At 35.9% G+C, this 27,325-nt stretch overlaps 1 protein-coding gene across 1 annotated transcript in view; it reads left to right on the top strand.

Annotated features, from left to right (window-relative positions):
- The first annotated feature begins 1,940 nt into the window (after positions 1-1,940).
- The window catches only part of LOC142341471 (uncharacterized), a 71,343-nt gene continuing 45,958 nt past the window's right edge, over positions 1,941-27,325 (top strand). Inside the window, exons 1-5 of the mRNA XM_075392432.1 lie at positions 1,941-2,177; positions 5,106-5,483; positions 20,069-20,217; positions 21,965-22,135; positions 22,886-23,092. Of these exons, the coding sequence (XP_075248547.1) occupies positions 2,007-2,177; positions 5,106-5,483; positions 20,069-20,217; positions 21,965-22,135; positions 22,886-23,092 (1,076 nt within the window). The 5' untranslated portion in view covers positions 1,941-2,006. The remainder of the gene's footprint in view (positions 2,178-5,105; positions 5,484-20,068; positions 20,218-21,964; positions 22,136-22,885; positions 23,093-27,325) is intronic.

Here is a 27,325-nt window from a genome sequence, read left to right as displayed (position 1 = left end):
TATTGTGAAAAGTTCATTTTTTGCCTTCGACACTTTTCTCGCTCAATTTTTTTCTTGAAATTGCTGTTTTTGCCTGTTTTTGTTCTTTAGGTAGCCGTAAATTGCTGACAAGTATCTTAGGCTTGTAACTGAGGATTGAATTAATGATATTAGCCGAATAAGTTAGTCAGTCAGTTTGTAGCCTTTGGTCTTAAAGTTAATGATATACATTTTCAAACACTTTTCAAACTTTTCAGTTTTTGTTGTTCCTTTCGTCAAATTGTAAGTTATTTTCATCAATGAGAAGTCACATCCAATTTCCTGTATTCCAAAAAATTAAAAATCTACTGATATTATTTGTCACCCATGCTTTGTTTGTTGGACAATATGTGTTTTTATAAACGTTCTTTGAGTGGTCATTTTTGCGCTTCTTTTTCTCTTCTTTCAGAACAATCACGTAGTAACAGATCCCAATCTCAGTATGTTTCCTGCAGCTGAATCAGTACAAAATAAGAACTGAATTAAAAATACATAAAATGCAGATAATGGCTAATGATCTTAATGGTAGCAATAGTTTGTGTTTTCACAAATCGTTTCTAATTTTTTAGGTTTTTCTTTAGTTCGTTTCTAAGGCTTAAACTACCTAAAGACAAAGTTTTTGTGTTTTATAGTAACTTTTCAGTAATTTATCATGGGTTATTTAGTTGAAAGCTAAAGATCTTTAAGAGTTTTGAAATTTCTTGGTTTAAAAAATGTTGCCAATTTTTGAATTTCGCCTCATTGATTGTAACATAGTCTGATTAAGAAATTTTTCCTTCTAATGTATAGTTAGGACAAATTAAATTTGAAGTTAAGGTTTTATCTGACAGCATTTTGCATTTTAACGTTGTTACTATGTGCTTTTAAATTTAGATATTCAGTTTTTGCCGTGAAATTTTTGTTTTTGCTATTTTTTTGTTGTCTTTTTGTCTCGTAGTCTCCTTAAGTTCAGATCTCATTGGCGCTGTAATAAGGCATGGCATTATGTAATTCAATTAGTAGATAGGTTATTTAACGATTGTTTTAAACTCAAGCATCCGTTTTTGTTATTTCTTCATTTGGTTGACAATTAAGTCAAAAATGTAAATGAGCTCGGGTCGGAACATCATGTGCGAACGCACATTAACGAGCCGCCTTGTTTTTGTTTGATATCTGACTTAGTGTTTTCCAGTAACACCATTTCGATTTTCTTTGACCATTTCGTTTTTCTCTGTAAAAAATTTCCTTTTCCGAGACTTTTTTATATACTCTGGTTGTAAGTTTTTTAGGGTATTGTCATCCAAATCTTGTTTTTCCTTTTTTTTGTTTTTTGCGATCGCCAGTTTGATTTTCTTTGACGTTTTATTTTTCTAGTTTTCCCTTAAATGCGCATGACATGACTTCTGATCAATCTTCCATGCGTACAAGATTAGACTGTCCTCGACAGAAAAAACTCTTTCGCACCGTTACAGTACAGAGAGATACTTCTCATCACATTTTGTTCATACCTTTGTCTAGATTTTCGTACGTCTTTTTGGCTGTCCAGAGAGAGCAATTTTTACAGGAAGTGCCCGATGTGCTCTTGAAAGCCAGGGGTGTGAATAGAGTTAATTTCAGTCTGTGACCTTGGCTTGGGCTACAACTCAACTAAAATAATCAATTTAAAATTATATCTCGTTTTCCATCACTTGAAAAGTTTTCTAATTTATTTTCTATTAACTATGTTTATTTCTAGCTAGGTCGGTAATAGCTTGATGCCAACTTTCCGCACTCTATTTTGGTAAACATGTCTTTAGGATGATTAAGCGGTTCCATGATTTTGAGCAAAACAATTTTGTTTTAATATCTGTGGACCATATATTTGTTAAATGATGCTCATGTATGTAAAAAGCGCAACTAAATAAAAACATATTGAATTCACGCTGTTGTCATTTCAACTTATATTATGATACTTAGACTTGGACTAAAAATCCTGGACTACTTTTCAAGTCCAAAATTACTGGCTGAAAATGTTTTTATTTCACTCCGCCATGATTCAAAAACTGAGACGCTCGTTTCGTACTTTTTTAATTTGTTGCGTACTTTTTATAATTAGCAATTTACTCGATGACATTGTTGTACATCCGCCTTCTGCTTTCTTTTTAATGAACAGATTTCAGCGCCGATTTCAGCCACCAAAGGTAAGTTGACAAATCAAATTTTCACCAAAATGGCATGCTCTCAAATCCCGCAAGCATCGCATAACTGTTTTAAAAGAAATTCTAAATAATAATTAGATGAGAAAATTCAAAAATTGTGCAAAATTAAACTAAACTAGGAAATTTATGTCAGTTCATTTGTCAACTTTTTGATCATTCAGTTCATCTTTCATCAGAATAGTTTTTTCAGCTAATTCAGTTTAATCCTTTTCAACGCTTTCTTCGATAAAATTAATTTTGATTGTTGTTTTGCTGAAGAAGAACGTTTTAACTTATTAGTTGTATGACAGCCAGAATTGTCTTCATCATAACATTTAGCTAGAGACGGTTTTTTGGCAAAAAAGCATGGATCCTGACACTAAAAAATGGGGACTTTCAAAATCAAAAATAACTATTCAATTAAAAAACAACAAAGGCTAAAAATTTTCTCCAGCAAATTTTGCAGCAATCATTAAAGTTATCAAAAGAAGGGGCCGGATCTCTTCTGTTGTCTGTTAAACCCCCCCCCCCCCACGACACACGCACACACACACACACACACACACACACACACACACACACACACACACACACACACACACACACACACACACACACACACTCACACACACCACACACACACACACGCACACACACACACACAACTTATGAAACACACGTCTCGGTGCAAAGAAAATCAAGATGAGGTAATGACGTGCGTGCCCTTATGTTAACAAGCATTATGCACCCACTAAGCTCGCGGGCGTTGCATAGTTCAAAAGTTATTGTTGTTCACCATTGTCAATAACGAGGTGGGGTAATTGACATTTTATCCCTTTACTATTTTCGGGAATTATAATAACTAGCAGGTCCAAAAACGCTACCTGAATGCATCTTATCTTAGAACTTTAATAGTCAAAATTCTTACTGAAGAATTATTCGTGATAACTATTGTACATGCGATCATTTCAATGTATTTTTTTGGAAAACTTTTTTGGACAAACCAACAAAAAATGAAGAAGGGGAGCCAATTATGTCAAAAAAAGGCATTGCGCGAGTTAAGAGTAATAGACGTTCTCACAGAGAACTGAAAAACCAAAACAAAGATTGAGGTATAAAGAGGTAGAGAAAGATCGATAGCAGCGATATATATGAGTCGAAGAGCAAATAGATTTAAAAACACAAAAAAACCCAAAAAGACAGAACAAAATAAGATAGAAAGCCGAGAAAGAAAACAGAAAAGAAACAAAAATGTGGGAGAAAGCCAACGGGAGCAAAAAAGCACAAAAAAGGAATTAAAGAGAAGAAGAGGACGAAAAAATGAAATTGAAGAGAGCGGAAAGCATACAATGCACACAGAACCATCAGAACATCAGGAACCCAACGCAAAAAAGACAAAAGCAACCAAAAAATTGAGTCAAAAACAGACAAACAAAGAAAAGAAGAAGTAAGTAAACAACAGAGAAAAAAAAGAGAGAGAAAGAGGGAGAGAGAGAGAGCAAGCAGGAAAAGCAAAGTGAGCAAAAGAAAAAACGCAAGAAAAACAAACGCGATAGAATGAAAGAAAATGGGAAATCAAAAAAATAAGCCGAAACCATGATATATTTATATAAATATATATACATATTATATATATATATATATATATAGAGAGAGAGAGAGAGAGAAAGAAAACAAGAACATCGAGATAGTGAGCAAGCCCAAAAGGCAAAAATTTTGAGTGCAAAAAGAAAATATCACAGTTAGAGAAAACACCTGAAGAGCAGAAAAATAGAAGATCGCACAACATTAAAAAAAAAGAAACATAGAGAAGGAAAATGAAGACAGGCAGAGATAAAAATAGAGAAAACAGATCCTGTGTGAGACAATGAACTCTTGTTCTCCAAAAGAAAATGAATGTGCTAAGGAGATCACAGTGGATGAGCCCAACTGATAAAAAGAAATCTTTGGCAAGCCTTTGCGAATGCTTTTAGGAAGTCAACAAACACAGAACTGAAATTAAGGGCTGGTTAGTGCCACCAACAACAATTTCTACAAACAATTAAAGAAAAATTATATACCTATCACGTTCTATATGCAACAATTTTTTATTAACAGCCCTTAACAAAAAAGTCCTCTGCTGACCGCTGAAAAGTTTGTATTTGTTTCAAGACCTCAATTTTGTTATTTATAATTTTTTGGCACCTATCATTGGTTTTTGCATCGGCACCTTTTGGGTCTTTTAGACTTCACATATTTTGTTCCGTGAATTCTTCTTTATTAAAAAACTTTCGTACAATGAATTTTTGACAAAAAAAGTGCCGTCGTCCACCTTTTAATCCTTAAAGTTTTCTTTGAGTGATTTTTTTTTCACAATTTTTCAAGGCAAACTCTTTCATCAACAATAATTTTTTGACAATGATTTACGAAAAAGAATGTTTTTTTTGTCGGTCATAAACCCTCTTTGTCTTGAAACAATTTCAATTATCATATACCTCTTCAGTATCAAACGCTTTTCGGTAGCAGACCGTTTTCCGATGAAATTTTTGTTCACAGACCTTTTTTTGAACAACTAGTCGGCCAATAATTTCTTCGACACATGTTTTTATTTATTGAAACACCGATTATTGTATTTTTCTTTAAAAAGAAATTTCGGCAACAAGTTTTTTCGCAAAGCTTTTTTCGGTAGATGGCACCTCTTAGCAACATTTTGGGTCAATGACCTTTTGGCAAGTTTTTTCGGTCAATGACCTCTTAGAAACATTAATCGGTCAATAACCTTAAAGCGCTCTTTTTCGGTCATTAACCCCAATTAAGCAACCTCTTAACCGTGATCTTCGGTAGTACTGTTAAAACATGCTGCTCAGTGATGCCTCTAAAACATGCCGCCTTATGTTTCTACGCGATTAATATATAGATAGATGTTCTATATGAGCTTGTTTTCATTTTCAGGATACTCCAGCTGCAAATCAGTTCATCAGGTTCGAACTAACAAACCCAATTCTGCCAAACAATAGCCACACATTTCCCAGAGATTTCAGACCCCTTATAGTCCACCTGTTCTCAGCATTTCACGACAACCGAGAAATCGACAATCGAACCCGAATCACTGCTTTAGTAGTCGTGGAAAACTGCGCCATTCGTGGAGTTGGTTCGAAAAACCGAGACGAGTTGGGTAGTTTGTGGTGTCGGGTGGGTAGTTCGACAGTGAAAGCGGAATGGGCTCATCTCGGCAACATGTACAAGTTTATGCATGGTGGAAGGGTGTTCGGGGAGTTTATGATCAGATGTGAAGTGGCAGCAGCTGATCGAAATGTGAAAAAGTTTACAGTTAGTACTTTTTTTCAGAAATCGATTTTCTAACTTTTGTCGATTGTGATTATTACGAAGCAAAAAGGCATTTTTGCTATATTTCAGGCTGTTTTGTGTAGATAACAGTGGCGATACCTCGTTACACATTTTTGTTTTGCGTGAACATAATTGATGAAAAAGTGTGAATTTGGTCACTCGTATTTACGGGTACGCGTTACCATTGTCAACGACTTTGAGAGGGTAATTAGTCAAAAATAGATATGGTTGAAATTCATGAGTAATTTTAAGCGGCAAAATTGAAAGACTTAATTGTTCTTCATGAGCGTGATATGGGAAGCTGCAAAACTTCTAATTGCCTTCTTAATCCACATTTAGTTTTGTGAGGAATAATTCTGGAAATAATCACCAGTTAGACCTTCATTCATTACATTCTATTTATCGCCATCATAATAATTAGTCACTTCAACTGTGGAAAACAGTGAAGAGTGAACAAGAGTGACGAGGGGAGTGAACAAGAGTGAAAAATTTTGTCACTGCTATCCACACTTGCTCAATAACAGGTATAGTGAAATTTTGGTATGGAGGTCTCCAAATGTGACTCAAATTTGAAAAAAAAATTGACTACTGTCAGAAATGCACACATCCATATTTGACCCTGGTCCCCCGTATGGTCGTAAACAAGAATGATATACGTGATTGCACTTTTGCTTGTAATCATGGTTATTTTTCCATAGTCACCCATTTCTGTACCTTACTTTGCTTTGTTCTTGGTCCATCCACACTATTTGGTAAAAAGTTTTTAGGCAAGCGAAACTTCTTCTTTTGTTAAATCTATTTTGAGTTTTTTTTCACCGAACTGTGGTAATTACGCCACCTTTTGGATAGCTTTTGATCTCTGAAATTGTTTGAACAAAAGTTTAGTCGAACATTTGTTTTCTCAAACAATTACGGAAATTTGTGCAAAATAACAAAAGTAGCAATACGAAACATTCCATTAGGCAAAGGTCAATTGAGACAAACAAATGCCTCAATTTAGCTTGAAATTTGGAAAATCGATTCATAAAACATTACTCTTTGGTTCCCCTACGCAGAAATATGTAAATTGTTCAGAATTATAAAGACAGAACAATAAAACATTTATAAATAAAGGAGATAGAGGGTTCTAACTAAAGTTTCTTGCGTCTATTTTGTTTCCCTGATCCACCATCTTGGTTTTTTGACAGTATTCAACTTCTACGATAAAATGTGTAGGTATTTTTCCTACATAGTAATGTGTTATGTGACAACTCGTAGTACAGGTTTCTTATGAATCTACGATTCAAATCCTGATTCGACTTCAGAGTGAAATCAACATATCTTAGCAAATCAGCTTAAATTAATTTGGGTGTGTTTTAACGTGTAGCAATAGTAAATAACTTTCTGTTCAAGGGAGCGGAAACTAGTTTGGAGCCTACGTCAAACAATTAAAAACGTTCAAAACACGAGCGATATGTGTCTTTAGAAAGTATAATCGGTTTAAAAGTGTCTAATTCATATGCCAATCATGTGCTTTGTCATGATACCCTGTAAACGGTGCTTAACCATTCAATGCCAGCCTTCATTGGGTCCACTTTATATTCTCTGCAGAAAACATTTCTCTAGTTTTTTTTGTTTCTTTTTTGCCCAAGTCACGCATGCAATCTTTCGCAAGCCGTACATAGATTGTCTTTTATTTGCGGTCATCATATTATACAATTTTCATGCAATCTTACAACCAGATCATAATTTTCTCATAAGCTTGGCAAAGGATCAACAAAAAAAAATCGCAAAATCTTTTGCAAGCAAATTTTGGCTACTTCATTGATGGTTCACTAGACAGTGGAATTTATAACACAGCTATCACTCGATCGATCGCATACGCTCCCAACATTTGAGCTCCCGGAGACATTACACATCCAATTGCAATTTTTGGTGGAGATACTGACAGACGGTCACAATTGCAATTGCCTCACTCCACAACTTTGATTGTGTCACAAAATTTGTTCCTGTACAAATTAGTTGACGTAATTCAGTGCAAACATTTTCCTCTAACGTTGTACATTAAATTTGTGTTGAATACAATTTCCGAAAAAGTTTCAAAAAAGGAACGTTTCTCAAAGAAAAATAGAGATTCTCATTTGTTTTGCCGCTTTTCGTGGCACAAGGCACTGCCCTCCCACAAAACAGTAACTTCCTGAGGATCAACGCCCCCTCTGTCTGAGCTGTAACGGACCCAGATCTAGAAGATTTTTAGAACAACTAATAGAAGTTCTGAAAGCCGCTCTTTTACTTGTTCCAGTACGCCAATAAAAGTACAGATAAAACCGATTAGCATCTCTATTCTAGTTTTTTTTTGGGTATACTAACTTAGTCAGTTTATATTAAAATTTTAGCTGCAAAAAGAATTGATTAAAAAATACCTCAGAGATTCTCGGCATTGGTTTTTATCAAAATTTTTTTGTCAACTCACAAAGTTCTTTAAGATTCTTTCAGCTCTTCTGAAATAAAAATCATTTCTTGAAAGATGCAATGGTTTCTGTTATTCCATGCTACATGGAGATTAAATCAAAATCTCGCAGTCAGCTGTGATTGCGAATTGGAATCGAACAAGATGAGGAGATTTGAAACACCCCTTCATGATTTAGAAAACAGATATTAAAATTACAGCAAAAAAAGATACCTCCGGAAAACTTGTGTACAGAAAAAATAAATTGAAGCTAAAGTATGATGCTATAAATTTTAACCTTTTTTTTTATTCCACTGAAATAAGCACAGAAACTGAACTCTCCACGAAAAATCCTCCACTGGAACGATGTTCAAGAAAATAGCCAGAGCAAACGTTGATGCCTCCACAAAAAAGAAATGTAGCAAAAAACGTGAGAATATATCTTTTGGATCCCCAAATCCATACTGTTTTTTTTGCAAAACTCTTCAGTAAAAACTGAAATGCTCACCTGGAGAGTAACACAGCTATCAGTAAATCGATCGCATACGCTCCCAACATTTGAGCTCACGGAGACATTACACGTCCAATTGCAATTTTCGGCGGACATACTGATAGATAGTCACAATTGCAATAGCTTCACTCCATCACTCTGATTTTGTCATAATATTTGTTACTGTATACACATTAGTTGACGTATTTCAGGTGCAAAACATTTCCCTCTGAGTTTTTAAATTAAAATTGTGTTGAAACATTGTCTGAAAAAAGTATCAGAAAAGAAACGTTTTGTTAATGAAAAATAGAGAATCTCGTTGGGTTTGACGCGTTTCTTGGCACAAGGCGCTGCCATTCCACAAAACATTAACTTCCTGTGGATCAACGCTCCTCTGTCTGAGCTGTAGCGGACCCCGATCTAGAAGATTTTTAGAGCAATCAATAGAAGTTTTGAAAGCCGCTCTTTTACTTGTTCCAGTACGCAAATAAAATTACACAGGATACCGGTTAGCATTTTTTCTAGTTTTTTCGGATATACAAACCTGTGAACCCAGTCAAGACAACAAGAGGAATAATTCTAGACAGATAACAATTGAGGACTCAATACTAACGACTCCTTACAAATGTGAACGATAACAGATGACAGATAACGTGGATTTATCATAGAGAAAACGTCAGTCTACTCATTAATTATTTCATACCAATTTTTCAATGACGTGTGCTGCAAAGCAATCGCATGACGACAGTAAACTGACGTGACCTTAGAGATGTGGTACATGCCAAACTACTAGCTATCAACAAAAAAAAACAGAGAACTAAAGATGCGTGATTTTTAAAGCTGCTTCCTAGAAGAGATGCCTCTCACCAAACCAGACAGTTTTTGCAATCTCCATGCACCACTTCGTCAATCTGACAACCTAAAACCACAAAACAGAAGATAGATGCGATGTACATTTAGGTAGCAATTAATAATGCGGTCTAAGCAAACGGAAACAAAGAACACCATCCGAAAGATTTTCGACATCATTCCAAGTATTTGTTCAGATGTTTTGTGGATGTTTTGTTCAGATTTTCACATCAATAGAAAAAGGCTCGAGGAGAGCAACTGTTCTCTAAACAATTTTTCCCACCTGAAAACGTTTTTCAGCAACGGTACCGATACTCTTAGCAGAAAAACATTTAGCGGAAAAACAGAATCTCTACTGTTTGAAAACACATCAGATGTCGGTTAAAAACTTGAACGTCTCTCCGACGAATCTGCTGCTGGCAAAAGCAAATTTGAAAAAAGATAACCGTAAAATCAAACAAGCATAGATGTATCCATGACTGCGTCGTTATGTGACCCTATTTGATCCGTCTTACTTTTAGTCATTCAGCGTCAAATGCATACGTCAAATGATCGCCAAGGAGAGTTTGAACTGGGATCAAAATATATCAGAAAAATGTAATTCAATACCAGCAATGACACTGGGAGTTCAAAACAAGTTTTCCAGTTGAGTTTTGGCAGGTTCTGATCCCATGTGCACAGAAAGTTTATAGTTTGCACAATTTAACTAATTCTTTAAAACCATCTACACACGTAGTAGTCTGCGCCAACACAACCAACACAGACAGGTCAAATAATTTCAGTGTGAGCCCAAATGAGAATGATCCAAATTACAAAACAAGAACTTGAACCAAAGACTCCGAGAGCTCTAATTTGCGGTATCTTGACTGAACACGATATCTATTACGTTGGAGAGCAGGAGATTATGTACTGACAGGACGGCAATGCTTGGACAGATCAAGTCTAACCAAGCTCAAAAATTGTTAGCTACAAACTGTTCATGTAAACTGGTGGAAACTTACAAAAAGATTTCTGAATTGAACGATAGGGGATCTGGACCCCACTGCTCGCATAGCCAGTGGTTTAACAACCTCTGAAATTCAGATACTATGGTTATTGGAGCCTCCTTTATTGTTGAAGAACAGAATAACGGCAGATTTCCTGCAGAGTCTACAGCAATTACACAAATCATTAAAATTGAAAAAATATCTTGTCAAAAATCATTGGTGATACCAAAACGTTTACCCTTCTACTCAACGCCACTTTGTACAACTCAAACCGAACAGTGTGCAAATTGTATATAAAAGCCAATTAAAGGGAGAGACTGTTTCTACTTCAGAAAGTTTTACAACAGACAAGAACCCTCATATAAATTTGTTTTTTCTGTGAACACTGGAAGCCAAATATGGAATACGTTTTTCCTCAGTTGTTGCAGTTAAACAAACAAATAACCAAACAGAAATTGGCAGGTGTCTGGGATCACCAAAGCTAATACAATCACTGCTCACCTTAGTGATGACAGAGGGAGAAGCCAATCTGACCTGCAGAAGCAAATCAGAAGCCTCATTGGCTCATTTGGAAAACAAAATAGATGAAAGATATTCAAAAAAAGATTTATTTTAATGCAAAGATATAATATGAGCCTAATTTTGTTTGAAGGCAACCCAACTGAATAGTCCGTCGAAGACTGCGACAAAAATTTGCATGGCAACTCTTGGTTAAGACTTCTTACAGAGTGAGCATTTGAGCGCAACAGAAGAATAAAATGGCACAAAAATCTAATGTTTCATTGACGGATAATGAAAGCTTTTGGCTCCACAAATCTTACACATCAAAAGAAAAGGGGCAATTTTGTCAAATTTTCAGGGTACACGAGAGCATTGATGAAAACACCACAATGGTTCACATTCAAAGGGATCTGATTTGGTTCAACAAATTGGAATCTTACTTGGAAAATTTTTCTGAGCTAAAAATGCGCCATCTACTAAGGTTACAGTAGAAAGTAATTGGATACATACTCGGAAAGTTAAGCAAAAGTAACTAACTCAAAAGGACAAAAATGTTCACCGACAGACTGACTATTATTGCTTTTCGGTAAAATTAACTTTGGAAGCCCATAGTTATTAATGGTTAAGTGCCTCGTTTTGACGTCTCGTGGCGGGAATCTGTACCTTACGTTACACAACCCTTTGTCCCCTCAAAGTTTCTACACCGACTGACGATATAGTTCAACAGCCACAATTCAAATGCCGCATTTTTTGCCAGTTTATGATTTTTTGAAGACATTTATCTCCTCTGCCATGGCTTACAAAACTATAGTACCAGTGTAAACATCATCACAAAACAGAGTAAAGTCTTGAAAAAAGTTGTTTCTTTTAAGCTCGAAATGAAAGCAAGAAATGATAAACTATCATGATCCATATCCTAAATATGAATGAGACAAATAAATTAAATTCAATCTTTCTGTGAGATAGAAAATTTCTACTGTTGACCCGCGAATAAAGTTTTACAAAACATCATTTAGAGTTACAAGATATTAGGCGTTCATTAAACTCAAAGCCTAAATTGCAATAAAGTATATTATTCATAGGTGTATGTTATCTGATAAAAAATTTCCGATATTTTTCTAACATGCAAGTTAGAAAGTCAACTTTGCCCAGAAAGAGTTCATTCAAGATTTAATCTATGAGCAAATTGCATAACATTCAGAAAGAACCAAAAAATCACAACTCCAATTGTTCAAACGAAAAAAAAAACAAAAAATAGTTAGTCAACCTCCTCTGACTGAATAATATAGCTCAGACTCAGGTACTCGAAAAACTTTAAGCGCAAATCAACCCGTAGGTTGTGAATGGCGGTTTTTGTAGAACCAAACCTTAGTTTTTCAAATCTACTATTATTAGAACAGGAAAAAGATCGAACTGAACTGAAGCTTCAAAAATTTGAAACTTTGGAAGGACGGCCAGTTGCTCCAGAAAATTGCGGCATCCAGATATTGATCTGCAGCCAGCTCCGGCAACCAAAGTTATTAATAAGTCATCGAATCTAGGCAAAAGAAACGGTTCTTACCAATATAGCTCCCCAACAAAATTATAGCCCCCCATTTTTGTATAATTACCATGATTAGGGGAGCTATAGCTTATCTGACCACTAAGCTGGGAAGCTATAATGCGAAAGACCCAAAGAAACAATAAACTCTGTCCTCAAATCCGGACGTTATTAGGAGACAACTTGAACGCCGCTAATAATGCACCCCAAATGACGAACAACATTTAAATAAATTTTCTATCGTACATTAATCGTATATCCATATTATCAACTTTGGAAAGATTTCAGCGCTCTTTAATAGGTCCTCTTCTCTGTAGAGAAAAAATAGTCCATCTGACAATGTTAGATGGCTGAGAGAGAACAACCTAATGTAAATTATGCATAAGATAAGCTTGGCATAGCTTGACAAGAAGCTCTTCTTGTTCAATGTATACTTGGCTAGAGGATTTAAGCCTTGAGGAACAAGAATGAACGTGAGAACGGGTTATAAGAGATGCCCAAGCTCGAGAGCTTAAGACTAGTTGGTGTAAATGAGTAGCACACTAGGCTTGCAAGTAAGAGATGCTGGTTCGAATCCAGTACTGGTTCTTTTTCACAGTAGTTGCAACTGCATAGACCCCTAACAGACAACTTTTTTTTGATTGAACCTAGTGTCAAAGCAGAACTCTTTGTCAGCACGAAGATCAAAACGGAAAGGCCTATAAAGTAGTACCCAGAAGCAGCAAACGGGACAAAACTACAATTAGTTGTTCACAATACGCGAGTTGGTGTTCCAATCATTCACTGTCCTGTCATCTTGATGCTTCCTCTATGTCATGGTTTTCAGCATGACTCCGAAAGTTAAAAGTGATAAAGCACATGCGCTAACTTAGAGCTAATTTCAGACATCCAATTCAAGTTTTGGCGGGTATTTTACACTATTTATATAAGCTGATTTACTACGTATATTTGCCACCCAAACAACACTAAATTGATATTCCAAACAGCTGCGCATTCTGCGTGCACCTCTAACCTCACCAATAGGTTACGGGCCCAGAAAACTGACAAGTGAGACAAGACGAGAAGGGGTGGCCTGCCTGTTTGATAGAGTGACAAAGAGAGAGAGAGAGAGAGAGAGAGAGAGAGAGAGAAGATAGTGAGAGAGAGAAAAAGAGTTAAACTTTGAAACTGTTGATTGAATGAATTAATTTTATGCTTGATATTTATAAAGTTAAAGGTTCTAGCGTGCGTCAAAGCTTGATTACGGGTGTGTGAAAACCATTCGTGATTTAACAGAAAGGTCGATTAAAAAAGGGTCGATTGAAAAGTTCGTTTATTAAAAAGGATAAATCGATCTGTAAAACAGATTGAATTTGTAAAAGCGATTTTGGTCACAGTCCCTGCAGGACATGTAACATCGTGTACAACATTCGAAACATATGAAAACCTTCAATGTCGTCGAAGATAGCAGCAGCATATTAAAACATGATGTATAGAAAGCTTGCTTAAATAATTCTGCAAAAGTTGGCTCATGCGTAAGAGAAAAGTTTAAGCTAGTGTTTGAGAAATTATCTGGAGGATTCGTCCTCATCGTGCTTAGTGGCAGTGGGGGAATCAGTGGCAAAATTGTTCAATGTCCACTCCAACTTTGTCAAGGAAATTACATTCACAAACAAAATGGGTCATCTTTTATCTAAGTAGACAGAATTTCTCATTTAGCTTTCGAAAAGCACTGCTTTCTAAATATTTTATTTCGTATAGCGACGAATTTTTGCAGACTCTGCTTTGTTATTAAGAAGTTGTAAGTGAAGGTCAAAAAGTTTCATAAATAAAGACTGTCCGGTGGTGAATAGTTTACATTTAAAAGACGTTTAAGCTTTGTGTTTTTCCAAAAACTAAGATACTGTTGCTTTTAAAATTAGGATAAAATTAGTTTTGTTGAAAGGAAAATAGAAAATTTTTTGAAAGTCTGATTAAAGAAAGACCTGTTTGGTGTTCTTTAAATTAGTGGTTTAATACGTTTGTTCGATAGAGTGTACGGATAGATTTAAACTTAAAACTTTAATATTACTTTGTTGAACGTGTAACTTTTATTTTCATAATTTTTCTTAACACACAATAATAGCTCCCCTTTTAAACATGAATAGCAAAACAATTGATAAGCTTTCTGTTAGCGGTAAAGAAGAAGACTTTGTCTATTTTTCTGAACAGTTTCAGGCACGAATGTATGTTTTGAAGTCGAAACAAATTCTTAACGGCACTGTATGATATAGGGAGTTTATACCTACGCTGAGGGGACGAACTTCACAGGAGCAAATTGATGCGGCCGATAGAAAGGGAAAAAAGATTTTTGACGAAAAACAGAGAGCCATATGGTATGAACTTGTTCAGTGCCTCGACAAAAAATCAATTTTTTTTGCGACCACTTAGGGGAAAAGGATCCGATGCTTGGAGCGTGTTGTGTAAGAGGTTTAAAAGTTTTGAGAGGCCGCGTTTACAAAAACTAATATCTGATTTTACAAATTTGAGAAAATACAATAACGAAAGCATAGTGGACTATATAACTAGAGCCGAGGACATTATGCTAGAGGGTATGGGTTGCGAAGGTTCAAACATCCGACTCGATGGTCGTACTCCTAGTATATGCATATGCTATCTTTCTAAGCCTGATAAGTCTCATAAAAGTATTTATTGATCTAAGTAAGTAAATTTGACTAATTGATCTAGTTATAAATTTAATATAATCTTTATAGAAATCTGACATAGATAAATTTACAAGTAAAGTTGTGAGGTTATAAGAGTTAAAAACTTAAAGTTATAAAAGTTAACTCATAAAAAGGAGAAGATCGGGAAAGTTAGTAAAAACTTCACTAACTTGAATTATTATCAGTAACTATTTATCCTTTGTTGAATAAAGTTCTGATTTGGATAATATCTCTAACTATTCGTTATTCGATGTAGTTGAGAAAGGGTTTGGCAATTCAGATTTGAATTACTATTGTTTGAGATTACTTTCTCAATTTCTCAGTTCTCAGTTTCTCTGAGTTGTTAATTCTTATTTTCTCAAAGTTGTGCTTTTTGCTTTGCTATATATAGTGTTCAGAACGGGATAATTCCCGTCATGCTGGCTGAACGGTAAAATGTCCGTTTGACTGAACGGACATTTTAGACAATATGAATGGTTCAGTTAATTGCATCATTCTATTTTTAGAATGATGCAGTTTGAATACTTAGCTTAGTTAAGCTAAGTATTCAACATAAGCATTACTTTAGTACAACATGCAGTTAAACTTTTCGAAGTCGATGAGTCAATGAGTGAAAGAAATATTTGTCTCGATACTTTTGAAGGGAATTCCTCGTGAAATTGAAAGTTTTTAAACTCCGGTAAATTATGGTCAAGATAAAACCTTGGATGAAATTAAATGTGGTTTGATAAATTTTGAAAGTGAGAAACGCAACAACAGAAATACGGAGAAATCAGAATCGGTTTTCTGTGCCCATGATCGAACTTGTTTTAATTGTTACAAGAGGGGGCAAATTGCAAAAATTTGTCGTGCACAACAATCGGAACATATTAAAGAGAAATCTAATTAAAAAGTAACCTGTTTTAAGTGCACAAAATTGGGACATATTGCCAAGAACTGTTTCACTTACAAAAAATTTGATTCCCATGCAGTGAAAAACGAACGAAAAAATAATTCGAAAGAAAGTCAAAATTCAGTATCGGAAGAACGAGAAGAGGAAAGTTCTAGTTTTTTCTCGAGTGAGAATTAAGTTGAACACCAAGATTTTATCATTGACTCTGGTGCAACAAACTACATGATTACAGATAAAAAGTACTTTTGCTAACCTGGATAAAAATTTTTCTGGCATAATTCACATTGCCAACAAAACCCACTCTGCAATATAAGGAAAAGGGGATAATGAGTTTTTCGCTAAGAACAGCAATGAAGAATTGAAAAAATTTGTTTTTAAAGATGCTTTATTCGTAACTGATAACTCAAAAAACCTATTTTCTGTTTAAGAACTTAGAGAAGCGGGTGTTGATGTTCCTCTCGGTGAAAAACTCAAACTTGTTTTTAATAAAGTTTCGTTTCCTTTTGACGTTGAAAATGGATGGTTTGTGTGGAAAACTTATCCTTGTTCTAATGAAAATTGCTCTAATGTTGACAGTTTACAAATGTGGCATGCAAAGATGGGACATAACAATTCTTTTGATTTGAAACGTCTGCCAGAATTTGTTGAGGGTTTGAAAATAGGTGATTCAAAAATTGAGTGTTGTGAAGTTTGTGAGTTAATTAGGTCGAAAAGACAGCCTGTTCCCAAAGATAGCATGACAAGAGCGAAAAAAGTTTAGTCATTGTGCATATGGATGTCTTAGGAAAAATTTCTCCTGAAGCTGTGGATAGCCATTGTTATCCCAATGGATTTGTAGATAGTTTCAGTCGCTTCTCGAAACTTTACTTCATGAAAAAAGAGACGAGGTCTTGGATAAATTTAAACAGTTTTATGCTGATGTTGGAAAACTTTAGTTTCTGACGAATGCGGAGAATACATTTCAAATGAGTTTAAGCGCTATTGTAGAAACCAAGGAATTCGTTTTGATAAATCTGCTCCATATACTCCACAAGAGGATGGAAAAATTGAAAGAATTTGGGGAACTTCTGTTGCTATGACTCGCTGGCTGTTTCTCAGACAACGCTTGCTTGGACAAAAAATATGGGCCGTATGCTTTGAACATGGATTTTACGTCAAAAACATGCTTTTGCATTCAGCTCTTGATAAAACACGTTTTGAAATGATGCACAATGAAAAACCTAATTTATATTTTATCAAACTTTTTGGATGTGTGCAATTTATGCATATTGAAAAACATTTCGCAAAAAATTAGATCAAACCCCAAAAAAGGGAATTCTGCTTGGGAATTCTGATAATAGTAAATGTTATTTGATTGGTTTTGAAGACGAAAAGGGGAAACTCAAAATTCGAAAGTCGAGAAATGTGAGATTTAATGAAAATGAATATTATTTCAAACATAAGAAAGCACAAAAACTGGTCGAAGACACTGATAATGATTCAAATGAAGTCTCTTTTTTGAGTCAACTCGCAATCGATCCTTTGCTTCCAAAAAATGTTGATGAGGCTTTGCAAAATCCAAATTGGTTTGAAGCAAGGAAAAATGAGTACGAGTCTTTGGTTGAAAAACAATGTTTGGTCCTTAGTGAAAAGTGGTGAAAAACCAGTAGGAAGTACATGGCATTTTGCTTTAAAATTCGGTCTTGATTGTGATATATGTCACTATAAAGCTCGTTTTGTTGCAAAGGGTTTTAGCCAAGTTTTGGCAAAAGATTTTTATGACACATACTCATCTAGAACTAGACTTTCAACCATTAGAATTTTGATGTGTCTGGCTATTTCTAATGGTTATCAATTAAAACAAATGGACAAAAAAACTGCTTATTTAAATGCTCCAATTGAAGATGTTGTAATCAGTAAACAACCAGAAGGTTCTGAATTTTTGGATGAAAATGGAAAAACATTTGTTTGTAAATTGAAAAAGAGCTTGTATGGTTTGAAACAATCTGGAAGAAACTGTTTTTTGACTTTGAAGGTTTTCTTGATTAAACTAAGTTTTTTTAACTCATCTCATGACGAATGTTTGTTTATAAAAAAACAGGATGGAAAAAAATTTGTTTTTCTTTGATTGTGGTTAGAAGACTTGATAGTTTGTGGCATTTCTGAAACTTTTCGTGATTGGTTTCAGGCTGAAGTTTCCAAGAATTTAAAATTTGACGTGATTTTTAGGAATGAAAATTGAAAAGACTTCATCGGAAATAAAATTTAGCCAAGAGAAATACATAGAAAAAATTTTAGAAACTTTCAAAAAGAACGATTGTGGGCCAACTGGCACAACACTAGAAGAAAATTGTAAACTTTCAAAAAATGATTGTCCTCAGGAGGGGAGTGAGGAGCAACTTAGAATGAGCAGAACTAATTTCCGAAGTTTGATAGGTTGTCTGAACTATTTACCTTTGTCGAGTAGACCCTTTTGCTGCTAATGCTCTAAATTCGTTTGTTGAAAATCGCGGAGAAGTTCATTGGAAAGCAGCCAAGCGTGTTCTTGGATACTTAAGAGGAACATTCAATCAGAGTTCTGGATTTGTTAAATTTTTCTGATGCTGATTGGGCAGGGAACATAGATAATAGGATGAGTACTTCAGGTTTTTGTTTTAAGATTAGTGAGTCGTCGGGAGCAATAATTTGGGGTTGTAAAGCCCAAAAAACTGTAGCAACATCAACTGCTGAAGCAGAATTTAAATCTGTTGTTGAGTCGAGTGAAAAAGCCATCCACCTAGAGGAATTCTAGAGGACTTAGCAATTTTTTGTAAACTACCTCTGAAAATTTTTGTCGATAATCAGGCTTGTATTGCATTAAGTAATCATTCAATGCATCGTGGAAAAACTAAACACTTTGCCATAAAACTGCACTTTTTGCGAGAGCTGGTAGAAAACCAGAAACTTCAACTGTCATATTTGATTACAGAAAATAGGCCTACAGATATTCTGACCAAATCGCTTGGAATAAGAAAACATAGCTCGACAGGAGGCGTTTCAGCTTGACTCCGAAAGTTAAAAGTGAGAAATCACATGCGCTAACTTCGAGCTAATTTCACACATCCAAATCAAGCTTTCATGATTAATTTACATTTTTTTATAAGCTGATTTACTACGTATATTTGCCACCCATAATCAAACAACACTAAATTGATTTTCCAATTATCTGCGTATTCTGCATGCCCCTCTAACCTCACCAATAATGGTCAGAGCAGCGGGCTAGCGCTCAAACTTGAACAAAAATTAGTCGTTCCGGATACATTTTTTAGTCAAACACCGATCTGTAATTGGATCTGAAGCCATATTTATATAACGGATACTAATATTAGCAACGTTGTTGAAGTCTTTATTTACAAGATAGCCGTCTTTTTCAAATTGTGTTTGTTTAATAATGAAACCGTTCCAATGCTGAATAAGTGATTATCTTTGCTTCTGACGTCAGAATCGCAGTTTTGAAATTTTTGGCAAAAAATTTAATATTTTGTTCATTTTTTGAGGAAAACTGTAAAACTCGTACTATAGAATTTCAGGAACAATATTAGTTGAGAAAATCGCATATATGAGTTTTCCTTTGTGTCTTACAGCTAAGTGAAAAATAGTTCTGAAATTCCGGGCTGGACATCACACAAAACTCTTATTAGTCAAACTAGGTAAGATTATTTACTAATTATATTAGGTCATATGTGACTTTCTGTTATGAGTTTCTGGTTTTTATGCTAAAATTAGCTAAGAATTCATAGTAATCATACAAGAATTATATAAACATAACCGACTAATATAACATGACCGACGCCATGAAATTGTCTCCTCAGATCCTCGGAATAGTTTCTGTGCATCGCATACTTAGTGACTAGAAAGGCAAAAGGCTCTAAGAGAGATGCTCAGCCACTTAATATCCTCCGCGCGTTACCTGTTTATCCCGTTTTTGAGGACGAGAAGTTAAAAGGGTCAAACGAACAATCGCTCAAGCGAAAAATTGAATGAAAAAGAACACAGGACTATTATAATCGATACAAACTTTTTTTGAGAGCAATTAAAAATGATTATCTGTGTCCGGTGTACATGCCATTTTTTGTTACAATCTGCACAATATTTTCCGAAGTCCAGTTTTACATGTCATTTCAAGTTTAACGGCACACGTTTCTGTTCAACTGTTAGTCTGTCTTTATTTTTTCCTAGATCTGTCTGGAATCTCAGCAGTGTTCGCCAGAGTTGCCAGTGGAGGAGATAAAGAGACCGATGGTGAAGAAAGAGCTGGGATTTTGTGGATCCAACTGGTACCACATACAAGGACAGGAGTCATCGTCTGTCTCAAATCTCATAGAATGGTGATTGTGTTTCACGTATATATAGTGTTTAAATGTTCTTGCTGCTATTTTTTTTGTTTTTTTTGGCAAGTTTTCACGTCATGAAAGATTTCAAGTCATGAAAGTCATAAAATTTTTCAGGTGCAAAAGCATTTTAAATGAATATCAACAAAAACAATCTTTAATAACAATTTTCAATAAAGTTAAATGCCCCCTCCTGTCAAGCTTTGATAAGGTTTGAAGCCACGAGCTGAGGAGATCTGATTCATATCAATAATTTTGAAAATTATCCTGCGAGTCTGCTTCATCGCTTTGTATGCTTATGTTGCCTCTTGACTACAAACGGAACAGAAATGTCCTGATTAATGAATATTAATCAATTCTCGTTGCGATAACAACAGTTGCAAAACTTACCTGTGGAATCATTTTAACGCCCGATGAATATTACAATCATCTGAAGAAACAGTGCCTAAATTTTTCTTCGGTGTTTTCATTTTCTACCACTCTTTTCTCATCACTGATGATATTTTGAGAGTGGCGAGAAAAGAGTAAAAGAAAAAATATAGATTAATAAACTTAACAGTGGCGTAAGTTATGCAACCGTTGTAATCGTAACAAAAGTTGATTAATGAATATTACCATACGGTTTTTATTACCCTCTGGAATTTAATCATTATCTCGGCTTCATCACTGAGATAACTTTTCGATGCCGATAATAACCATTTGGTAATATTCATCAATCAACTTTTGTTACGATTACAAAAATTGCATAACTTACGCTACTGTTAAGTTGACCAGACTACCTTTTTCTCTTTTACCCTTTTCTCGCCACGCATCATATAGCAACAGCGTTGGGAAAAGATAAAACCGAAGAAGAGTTTTGCCATTGTTTCTTCAGATGATTGTAATATTCATTGGGTGTTAAAAAGGATTTCACCGGTAAGTTTTGCAACTGCTGTTATCGCAACGGGGGTTTGCAACGAGTCGCACGCCGGGTCGAGATGTAAGCGCCGTTTCAGCGCATTTTTTGTAAGAAGTGCGCTGAATGCGCTGAAATTATGAAAGAAAAGCGGTGAATGCGCTGAAATGCGCTAAAACTTTGAAAAGGCGCTGAGAATTCAAAATTTCAGCACATTTCAGCGCATCATTATGTAAGGTTTTTGCGCTGAATTTTTTGAAAAATATGCGCATTTCAACGCATTTCTTAAATAATTTTCGGAAAATTTCTCGACTCGGAACAATGATTTGAGTCAAAGCAGAGTTTTTGCCATTGATTTAACTTAGTTTTTGACTAAAAGTAATGTGTGCAAATTATGACTGTTGATTAAAATCAAAATTTTGACTTTGATTACTGGGCTATGTTTTGGGTTTCTGTTGTAATAATCAGGTGGTAATAAAGCATTTGATCGAAATTAAATAAATTCAAAATTGATTAAAATTGTTTTGTTTCGAGCACAGGTTAAAAATTCGATTACAGTTTTCGTTGCAACTAAAGTTAAAGCAATAGGTCTGGACATATCCGGCTTCGGTCTGGGACCTCAACCTGGGTGAGATTAGGACTTTGATTTTTGAGCTTCTCTAATCTTTTGGCAAAATTAACTCGCGCTAGGACTTAAAATTAGTTTTCGTGAAATTTCGCCCTACAATTGAAGGAAACTGGAACAATCTTCAATGTAATTTTTCACGTAAACCAAACTTTTCGTTCAGTGGAGGGGGGGGGGGGGGGGGTTGGGGATTGTTGATTGCTTTAAGGGTTGTGTTCATTTAGGTTTGAGTACCATCACTACATGGGGGTAGAAGGATTCCACGTGAGGGTGTCTACAGACATAGAGGCTGGCACTTCCATATCCATACAGGCACAGGCCCTCATTGAGTACTACAAAAACATGGGCATTGCGCACGTCAGACCAGCAATTGCTATTCCAAAACCATCTCCAGGGTCAGAACAAAATCAACTTTTGTTAAGTTTTTTTTTCATTTTGAGCAATTTCTGTTAAAATGCAGCGAAAACTGGAAAGTGCTTTCCGATTATGGATCTTTCGCATTATACCCCTACCCCACGAAAATAGTAAAATTAGGGCAAAGGAGGAGGCAAATATACGTTCTCTGACCATAAAGCGGGGGGCGGTGGGATTCTGGCTGGAAGGCCACAAGTTATCACAGCTGAGGAGATATATTATGTGGTGTTGCATATATTGATTGTCCTTTGCAAAATTTAAAATGTTATCAAACACAGCCATCATTCTGCTTTGTTCTCGGGGGGGGGGGGGGGGGGGGGTGAGTACATTACAAATGAGTAACACTGCCTTTTTGCATTCATTTTACGGATCTATTCTGTTTCGAGGCTCGATGTTTTTCTGTCGATTCTGCCAGGAAGTTCACAGTATTCACATCTATTCGCAAGATCTTGCAAGAGTTTGTTGCAAGATCTTACCTTTGAGTCTCAACTAAAGGCTGACAGATCACATCAACTTTAGGGCCTTTCTATTATAGCCCCCACGTAATTATAGCCCTCAATATGGTATAAAAACGTTAATTGACCATTATGCTGGGGGGGGGGGGTTATAATGGGAGAGACCCCCAATTTTACTATTTACCTAATTCTTTATAGTCTTCATAGTGATTAGAGTTCAATTTTGAGCAAAATCGAGGGAAAATATCAAAACTCTTTTCCTTGATGTTGTTTCAGGGGTAGATTTCGTCGCCAGCACAGAATGGATGTGACAGCCCTGATCCAGAGTGAAATGTGGATAAAGAGCCAGTCCCTCCAGCTGGTTGCAATCAACGACTGTTTCTACCGCAACATGTTCACTTATGAACACATTGCAATCATAGACACTGACGAGTTACTGGTGCCTGAACACATTTACCCTAAAGGATTAGCAGACCTTGTCAGGTGAAAAAAATAAAAGTTTTCTTCTGCTTACCAACATATATACGTTTTCCCATTATACCCTCCCTCCCTCCCTCCCTCCCCGCCATCCCATACGAAATTAAAGCCCCTCATTGTGCCATTATGCTATAGGTAATGGGTGGGGGTGCTATACGTAACATGCCCGCTAACATGGTGGGGAGGGGGTATAATGGCAAAGACCCACGTATACCAATAAATTGCCCCTGCTCTGCTTTCGGTTTTGCGGAACTGAAGCTTGCGGCCGTGTTATTTTTCATCAATTTTTTCATATAAATACGCGCATCGGTTTAAACATTGTCATTTGATAATTTTATTTCCCTAAAATGTCATTAAAAAGGAATTTCAAAAGTGTAGCTCTTAAAAGGTAGAATTAAATTGAAAAGCAGAATTAAATTGAATTAATTCACGAAAAAAATAACAGTATTCAATACAGAACATGATTTATAAGAATAGATAGGCAAAAATCAAAGCATATTTAAATTGGAGTAAATTTGAATTATTTGTCTCATTTTTAATGATGTCGAGTTTTAGAAAACGAAATTTGTAGCAGGTATATTAGCCCTGTGGTCTTTTTTCTGCAATTTTGCGCTTGACTGATTTTTCGTCTGACTTTTTTGACTTTTCGTCTGTGATGGTTTCAAAAAAACATCAAGGAACTTAGAAATTTTCTTTATTAAAGTTTCAAAGAACGAAAGAAGAACTTACCTGACGAACTTTTTTGCTGTGTCGATAAGTAATGGCCACAAAACTAAACTCAATTCTAATTTGGTTTTGGCGCTATCATTATCTTATTAACCTATCAATCATATGTCAGAAGTAAATTCTCCCACCAACAGAAACCTGATTCTAACATCCACCGACCTCCAACTAATGAACTCGATTGTACACAAGCCATGTATAATTCTCATGAAATGTTGATGAAAATAGAAAATCACCTCCGGCATTCGGAGTTAAGATCTTTTCACATGCCAATCATGAAAAATATTTTTAGTTAATCTAAATTTTCTCTGTATATTTTCGCATAGATAACTACTATAAATAAAAGCTAATTTTTGTATATTTTCAGTTCAAACTTCAATTTAAAATTCAACTAATTGAATTTTTTGACCCGTGTTATCGACCACGACAATGATGTCCAGACCAGCTACAGACAGAAAAACTTTGGATCTACAGAATGCAGAATCAGCTACTGCGTGGATTATGTCTTTTGTGGCGAAATGTCGCTCAGAGAAGAAAGAGGACAAGGTCAACACCGATGGTACTGTACAGGACCTACAGATAACCAATCTCTTCCTTATTATATGCGGGCAAGATTCAATTATTAAACTTAGGAGCCTAATGAGTCCTAGGAATCTGAGAGACACTCCCTATAAGGATATCACATTGGCGATTCAAAATTATATTTCTCCTAAAGAGAGAGTAGTAACGGCAGAAATGGCTAAATTTCTGTCCATAATACAAGGTGTAGGGGAGTCAGACGACGACTTCCTAGCACGTCTTAGAAAAGAAGCACGCTATTGTGACTTCGAAAAACTGAAAACAGCGGCCAACCCCGAAGAGGAGTTGGTAAAAATAAAATTTATCTCAGGTTTGAGGGACCCTGAAGCAAAACTTAGACTACTAGACGGCATTAAAGCAAAACAAAACAGCAATGTCAGTTACTGAAATGACCCAAAACTTACAGTTCAGAAGTCAAGCAATGGCTTTTGCAAGTTCTTCATCAGGTAATAAGCCCTTTACTGTGAAAGAAGAAGTTGGTTTCAACTTCAAAAAGACTTTTCGAATACCAATTGAGAAAGTTACGGCTAATAAAAGCAACAACATGTGAACTAGGTGTGGAGGTAAGCCAGACTCTAGTAGACCCTGTCCAGCGCTAAGTAAAAACTGCAACACCTGTGAAAATGTGGGAAGCATATAAAAAATATGTAGAAGCAAACCCCAACCAAAATCAGGTAAGTACAAAAAACAGAATAACTTTTGCGAAGAAGAAAATGTTTCTTCAGAGCAAGCATCTCCAACATCGAAGATGGGAATGTTTTATTCCAAAGAACAAATCTTTAGCATGTCTGTGACATGGGAATATATCTCAATAAGTAACTGCAAAGTAAAAATGCAGGTAGACACAGGTGCAGATAGCACAGTGATATCATCAATAATATGGACTGAGCTTGGTAAACCTCAGTTGGATGGCAAAATAAGACATCTCGAAGCTTATGATGGTCATAAGCTTCGATTTAACGCTTCTGCGATCACTTACTTGTGAAGTTGAGTGGAACGGAAGCAGGCTCACGCAAAAACAACTAGCAGTTGTGCAGTCTGATAAAGAATTTGGACTACTTGGTAGAAACCTTCTACCCAAGCACGGTGTGAACAACATCACAGCTGAGCACCTACCTGCTGTGAAGGGGTGCAAAGCTCACGTGAAGCTGATACCAGGAACACAACCAATGTTCTGCAAAGCCAGAAAAATACCTCTACCTCTTCTAGACAAGGTCACAGAGAAACTGGATCAAATGGTCGGACAAGGCATCTTTTAACAGGAAAAGCCAGGAGGAGTCACTAATGCATCTCCAGTGGTGTGGCCGAGAAAGAAGAGTCGAGAACTGAGACTTTGCGTAGACTTGAAAGTGCACATCAATGGCAAGGTCAAGGATGAGGACTCCCCAATACCAGACATGGAGACGATCTTCCACAACCTACATGGGGCCTCATACTTTGGCAAAATTGACCTCTCAGATGCCTACTATCAAATTGAACTTGACGAAGAAACAAAAGGTATATGCACAATCAACACATCTCAGCGACTGTTCAATATGTGCCGACTACCTCAAGGATTGAAAAAGTCTTCTTCAATCTACCAGAATTGCATTGAATCAACACTCAACAGAATCAAAGGTGTTGTGATCTTTCAAGACGATGTATTTGGTGTTTGGAACTACCAAGGAGCAGTTCGACAAGAGAATGCTTGCAGTCAAGAGAAGAATACGTGAGAAAAATTTTACTATTATTGAGAAAAAATCTAACTCAAAACCAATCGAAAGCGTTAGCTTTTTGGGTTACTCCATGTCAAAAGAGGGAATAGCACCAGATTCCAAACATGTTGAAAAAAAATGCAAAAGCACCAACTACCAATAAACAACTGGAATTGTTTGTTGGGCTGGCTAATTTTTACAGAAGATTGATTCCTGATTTTGCAGCAAAATGCTACCCTTAAATAACATGAGAAATAGCGATTTCTTATGGGGCAAAATGCAACAAAAAGCTTTTGAAGACATAAAAAATGAATTATGTGCTAACCCACTAGTACAGCCACATAGTCTAAAAAGAAGCAACAGTTACTACTGACGCCTCTGAAAAAACCATTGTCGGGGTTCTTTTGCAACAATGACATCCAGTCATATATATATATATATATATATATATACATATATATATATATGTATATATATATATATAAATATATATATATATATATATATATATATATTAATAAAATTGACTCCATCTGAGCAAAACTACTCGATTATAGAGCGGGAAGCACTGACAACTGTGTTTGTGGCCAGAAGACTTAAGCAATTCCTTCTTGGAAGACAATTTACCCCACAGATTGACTACAAACCACTCAAATATCTCTTTGCACCAGACGAGGAGATCCCGAAGACAGCATCAGCGAGAATCACAAGATGGGCAATAGCTCTAATGGGTTTCGACTATGCGTTGAAGTACATACCAGGAGAGCAGATACCCCATGCAGATGCTTTGAGCAGAACGGATTTTGACGAAGAGGAATCGGACAACGGTCGAGCGTGCTTCACAATCAATAACATCTACTTCGCCTCGAGTGATTTGGTGACCCAAGCAGAAATCAAAACTGAACTTGGAACAAACAGACTCTTCCAGGACATAATCAAACGAATCAAAAGCGGCAAATGGAAACAATGTTCAGAAGCGGAAAAAGGATTTGAACAACAGAAAGATGCGCTTATTTTACATAATGGAATCATCTTCAGAGGTGTTGTTCCTTTCATTCCACCCAAACTACGACACTTGGTTTTGACAAAAGCGCATGAGACACATCCCAGAAAAAAAGCAACTGAGGCACCAGTCAGAATGATAGCATGGTGGCCTGGCATTACCCAAGACGTTCAACACTTTGTTAGTCAATGTAAGAATTGTCAAATGAACAGACCTAGCCTGGGAAAAACAGTCTCTACG

The sequence above is a fragment of the Convolutriloba macropyga genome, chromosome 6 (genome assembly GCF_964194025.1).
Source record: "Convolutriloba macropyga chromosome 6, txConMacr16.3, whole genome shotgun sequence".
Classification (NCBI taxonomy): domain Eukaryota; kingdom Metazoa; phylum Xenacoelomorpha; order Acoela; family Convolutidae; genus Convolutriloba; species Convolutriloba macropyga.
The sequence above is the reverse complement of the archived record's forward strand: the minus strand, read 5'-3'. Positions and strand labels throughout refer to the sequence as shown.